The 5,443-nt window shown below is 47.4% G+C and overlaps 3 protein-coding genes across 3 annotated transcripts in view; 1 reads left to right on the forward strand and 2 right to left on the reverse strand.

The window, feature by feature from the left end:
- CCDC63 (coiled-coil domain containing 63) overlaps positions 1-5,443 on the forward strand; it is a 63,841-nt gene that overhangs the window by 48,352 nt on the left and 10,046 nt on the right. The gene's annotated exons all lie outside the window — the stretch shown is intronic.
- The window catches only part of LOC109386122 (myosin regulatory light chain 2, ventricular/cardiac muscle isoform-like), a 21,465-nt gene that overhangs the window by 8,370 nt on the left and 7,652 nt on the right, over positions 1-5,443 (reverse strand). The window lies entirely within an intron of this gene.
- Positions 3,310-4,629, reverse strand: LOC109386121 (myosin regulatory light chain 2, ventricular/cardiac muscle isoform-like). The gene is made up of 3 exons (XM_019649034.1): positions 4,408-4,629; positions 3,621-3,699; positions 3,310-3,538 (listed from the first exon to the last, which is right to left on the reverse strand). The coding sequence occupies exons 1-3, from the start codon at positions 4,577-4,579 to the stop codon at positions 3,325-3,327; spliced, it is 465 nt and encodes a 154-aa protein (XP_019504579.1). The 5' UTR covers positions 4,580-4,629; the 3' UTR covers positions 3,310-3,324.

The following is a 5,443-nucleotide window of genomic DNA, read 5'->3' on the forward strand; positions in this document are numbered from 1 at the left end:
GAGTAAGAAGGGAGGGTTCCAGGACTGGCGAGGGGAGGGAGCAGTTTCTGGAATCAGTAGAGAGGTGTGTGCAGAAGGCTGTCTGTGTGTCCTTCCCGGAAGGATGTGGCCAAAGTAGTGACCTGCCAAGGGGTGGGCAAGTACCCCTCAGCCTCACTCTCCTACCGTCAGGCTGGCACTTCTCCTTGGCTGGGCCCAACCTGAGCCAGAGGGCAAGGAAAACCCTTAGCCTGGGGCAGAGGCGGGCAGGGAAAGGGAGGTGGATAAATTCCAGGAGAATATCCAGTACAGTGTGGGGGTAGGGGTGGGGTGGGGGAGATGAGCTTGAATGGCCCTCCGTCTCCCTTTCGGAAGGTGCTATTCCAGGGGTCTGTCAAACAGTGTGTTCCCTGCATTCCTGATGCCCAGGAAGGCCCTGCACACAATGGGAGGCCCAGGAAATGGTTCCCAGACAGTAATTGACCTTGACCTTCCCATTCACCTTGAGGGTACGCGCCCTCCTTTGGCCACACAGTCTGTCTCTGGCATTAGGGGAAGTGTGTCTGATGAAAGATGGCCAAATTCCCGCCTTTTGTGGGCCTCAGTCTCCCTGCCTGTAGAGTGACATACTTGGACTAGAGCAATAGTTTCCAAACTTTTAGTTTAAAAAATCTATAGAGCATTTTTGTTTAAACCCAAGTTAGGAGGAAACACCAGGAAGTAAAACAGATAAAATGGAGCAGTCCTGGATGAAAGGGGTGGAGGTGTAGGATAGGTCCCTGGAGGGGATGCTTGGGGCCTTACCATTTTGCCTTCTGTGGCACCTCTGCTCAAACTAGGGTTCAGATTTTTATAAAAGTTATAAACAATTAGGGTTCTAACATCTGACTTCACCCCTACCTGGAGGGCTGGCATCAGAGGTGGTGAACTGGATGAATGCAGCTTTCATTTCTTCTTTTGCTTGGTCCCTGCCACCCCCCAATTTTAAATTTATTAGTTGCCAACATTTAAAAATCAGGATATTCAACGTGAAAATCTGGATTTCTGGTTCCTCTTAGAAAATCAGATTTGACAACTCCAGGCCACATTCCCCTGGGAAACCGAGTGCCTCTGCCCCTGTAAACTCCCTTCAGGGGCCCTCCTTCACCGGGAGGAGCTGGGTTTGAGTTTGCGACCGCCGGTTTAGACGCTTCGCCACTGCCCTCTGGTGGCCATATGTAGTATTGCATGGAAGATCTTTGAAGGCAGAGAGATCTGAAGGAAGAATGAAAGGATGGTCTGGGAGTTGGCAGGACCCTGAGTCATTTCCCAGGAGGGAGCTCCTTACTGGTCCGAGTGGGGTTACAGAGACAGTCCATAGAGAGGGATGTGAGGATTCCAGCCGGAAACTGACCTACGCAGGAAATGTTTCCCGAACAGGATTGAACCAGATCCTTGCCATTTACCAGGATGATACGTTCTCTTACCTACACATCCCGTCTTTGGTATTAGGACGGGTGTGTCTGATGAAGGATGGGCGCATCTCTGCCCTCTCTGGGCTTCAGTTTCCCCATCTGTAAAATGATGTTTGGACCAGAACAGCTTCTGAGCTCCTTTTTGAAGTTCCAGAAGTGTGCCTTTGGGAGCTTATATAGAGCTGCAGATGCCTGTTGAATAAATCCTGAAAATACTGATTTCCAATGCGAAGGCTTCATATTTAAAAAATCTTAGAAGAGAAAGATATGCCTTTTTTTAAAGATTTTTTTTTAATTGGGGGATGGGAACACTGCTGGGAAATTGGGGGAAGGGAAACAGACAAGTTGCTGTCATTTTGTTCTTCAGTCTAGTTGTGGAGGACGTTCTTCACTGGCCCAAGTTGACACCATCATTGCGTTCTTCTCTGGCGAGGCAGATCAGTCGCCGGCTTCTGGCCGGCCGCTCACTGCGGCTGCTGGCTGCTCATGCTGGCTGCTGACTACACATAGTAGCCTATGGCAACTCACTGCAGCAATGGCTGCAGCCTACGCTGTCGCCAGCGACTCACGGCAGCCCAGCTCCAGGTTGAGCTGTTGTTCAGCATCTTAGCTGTAGAGGGCAGTGTCACTGGCCCTNGTCACACCCTTCCTGGGGCAGCTCATTGCCAACTGAGCAGTGTGGGACCCCACTTGGGACCTCTTGGGAGGGCTCTTCTAGCCCCAGGGGACATTGACAAAGACACTCTTTGGGCCTGAACCTCGGGTCATCATCTCCCTCTGTGCTTCCTTGTCCTTCCTTCCACAGGTGCTGACCCCAAGTACACCCTGCAGGGATGTTTCTGGGAACCCAGCCTGTGATAGGTGAAGCGGGGGTGACAAACTCAAGTGTGCAAAGGGGCTAGGCAGGTTATGTAAGGGAGCAAGGTTGGCCTGGTGGGGACTGTGGCTAAATGGAGACACACAGCCCATCTGCAGAGGTGGCAGCTGCTCAGGGCCAGCCGAATGTGGCCACATGGGCAAGGAGGTCAGATTCTGAGGGAATCTGATTTTCTTGGGGGAAACTAGAAATCCAAAAATTTTTTTTAAACATGCAATTTCCACATTTAAAAAGTATTGGCTAGTTATTAAAAAAATACTGGCTATTAAAGCTAGCACTTGTATTGCCCATATTAGCACTTTACACGTATTAATTCATTTAATCCTCATAGTATACTATGAGGTAGGTTCTAGTATTGTTCCCACTTTACAGATGAGGAGATTGAGGCACAGTGAGGTTAGAGCTTGTCCAAAGTCACAAAGCTGGTGGGAGGTGAAGGCAGGCTCTTTTAAATGCTTGAGTTTTGGAGGAAAAAAGCTAAATAAAAATTTTAATAAACTGTGGAACTTGATAGACTCAAGCCTGGGGAGGGGCTATTTTAAATAGACTCATTAAAGTTCATTCATAATATTGACAGGACTGTTGCTTGTTCATATAGGACCTTTGGTTAATTAGCATATGGGACCCTTACTTCAGGCACTTTACTGCCACCTGCCAGAAAAAGTCATGTACTCTGACTTTTTAAAAATTTTACTGCCATGTGCTGAAAAACTACTGAAACAAATACATACTCTAGGATCCATATTATAAGAATGGCATCCAGGAGAATTGTGCAGTGCACAACCTACGCCACAGTACATGGTACCTTGCATACCACCCTTACACCATCAAGAAACTGATGCTCTAACCAGGGCTTCATGCATTGTGAGAAAGGTAGACCTGGAGTCAGACAAACCTGGGTTTGATTCCAGGCCCTGGCATTTACCATTAATGATGTCCTTTTAGGCAAGTGACTTTACTTCCCTGGGCCTCAGTTTCCCCATCTATAAAGTGACAGTAATACTAGACTCTACCTCATAGGGTGATTGAGAGGATGAAATGAGATAAGGGCTCAGTAAACAATAGCAGGTTCTCTCTCAATGTGGAGTCAGGAGTGTTTTTTAAAAAGAGGGAAATGGAGTCCCTGGAAGGGTGACGGCAAGAGCTGGAGTAAAGAGAATGTCCAAAGGGTCTTGTTACCTCCTCCTTGGAAAATCTCTCCGCCTGTGTGGTCAGCATCTCCTTAATGCTGCAGAGAGAGAAAAGCAGGTGTTGGTGCTGGGTGTGTGTGTGGCAGGCAGGGAGCCCCCGCCCCCACAGACCCCACTCACTAATCAGCCTTGAGCACTCCTTTGCCTTCGGGGTCAAACACTTTGAACGCATTGAGAATGGTCTCCTCGGGGTCTGCCCCTGAAACAGAAAACAGGATTGGAACATGCCACGGGTGGCTGGGAACCTGTGGTACCTCAGGAGGCAGGGTCCAGTCCTCCCCAAGCTGGGGGTGGGACCAGAGAAGGCCGTTTGGCTTGGAGGAAAGACCCTGCCTTTCTCCTAGCATTGAGCCTTGATATTTTGAAAGAGTGAGCTGAGAATCCAATTATTTCTGAGCAAACCCAAGGTTAAACGTGGATCTAGATTTAGAAAGACTGGGATTCAGTCTGACTCCAGCACTTGTTAGCTGTGTGACCACGGGCAAGTGACTTGCTGTCTCTGAGCTTCAGTTCCCCATCTGTGGACTGGGGACAAGAATAGAACCCACCTCCTAGATGCTGTTAAATGAGGTAATGCATATAAAATGCTTAGCATGGGATCTGGCTCAGGATATAACTTGGAGCAATGTTAGCTGCTGTTGTTATTCTTTTTTCCCCCCAGTGTAACTCTGCCGCCATCTTCTGCGAATCCCTGTCTGTTCTCCTAGTGCTTTAATTCATACTCAGAGATGAAGACACATAAAGACAGACAAGGCAGACAGTCTCTCTCTCTCTCTCTCTCTCTCTCTCTCTCTCTCTCTCTCTCGCTCTCGCTCTCGCTCTCGCTCTCGCTCTCGCTCTCGCTCTCTTTCACACACACACACACACACACACACACACACACACACACAGATGCACGTGAGCTTACCCTTAAGTTTCTCCCCAAACATCGTCAGGAACACCGTAAAGTTAATGGGACCTGGAGCTTCCTTGATCATGTCATCAATTTCCTCATTTTTCACGTTCACACGCCCTAAGGGCAGGAAACACACACTCAGGGCCTCCGAGCTGGGACAGAAATGCGATGAGGACATGGGCATTTGCCCTTGTAATTCCACTTCAGGGAATCTAGTCTAGGAATAATCAGAGATGGAGTGGATGGGCCAAAGGTTCACATGAGAAGATGTCCTTGACAGCGTTATTTATAATAGCCAGACAACTGGAAACAACCCAAACAGCCAATGTGGGAGGGGTTAGTTATTTTTAAAACAGTGTCTTCAGAACCTGGTACATTTTATACAGATATTTAAATATTTTACTCAAATGGTAAATGCTCATGTTATAAATGAGCCCTTCTCAGCTGGAGGTAGGAGAGACAGATCAGAATCATCGGAGTGAGCTTGTTCAAATTATACCTGCTGTAATTCACACAGCCTTGGAGATTCCGACATACCTGCTCCAGCCCCTGCCACAAGCCCATACCGTACCTTTTTGAAAATTAGAAAAAGATACCCCTTCTTAAGATAATTTATGTTTTAAGTATAAAAATCTACAGTGGCTACAAACATGAATAGTAAGTACTCTGTAGAATTGTGCAGTGCACAACCTGTACTACTGTTCATGGTGGCCCTGAGTTTTGGGGGTAGGAGTAGAGAGAGGGTGACTGGTGGCAGGTTGGACATGTATATTTTGAAACAGCCCTATGCATTCATGCTCATACTATTGAGATGTTAAATTTGAGAAGCTGAATCCAGAGTAGAATGATTCCAATTATTTGAAAGAAAAACAAAAAAACCCCACAACCCCAGCCCCCAGATATACCTAGAAAAGACTTAGAGCAGTGGGTCTGAACCTTCCTAATGCCGCGACCCTTTAATACAGTTCCTCATGTTGTGGTGACCCCCAACCATAAAATTATTTTTGTTGCTACTCTATAACTGTAATTTTGCTACTGTTATGAATCG

Source organism: Hipposideros armiger, unplaced genomic scaffold (genome assembly GCF_001890085.2).
Source record: "Hipposideros armiger isolate ML-2016 unplaced genomic scaffold, ASM189008v1 scaffold_128, whole genome shotgun sequence".
Classification (NCBI taxonomy): domain Eukaryota; kingdom Metazoa; phylum Chordata; class Mammalia; order Chiroptera; family Hipposideridae; genus Hipposideros; species Hipposideros armiger.

Excerpts from the sequence above, each read along its gene's own strand:
- LOC109386121 (XM_019649034.1), bottom strand. The coding sequence starts at position 4,579 with ATGCCCATGTCCTCATCGCATTTCTGTCCCAGCTCGGAGGCCCTGAGT. Across the intron at positions 3,700-4,407 it reads GTTTGGGGAGAAACTTAAGG|GGGCAGACCCCGAGGAGACC; the intron begins GTAAGCTCACGT and ends TTTCTGTTTCAG. Across the intron at positions 3,539-3,620 it reads GGAGTGCTCAAGGCTGATTA|CATTAAGGAGATGCTGACCA; the intron begins GTGAGTGGGGTC and ends CTCTCTCTGCAG.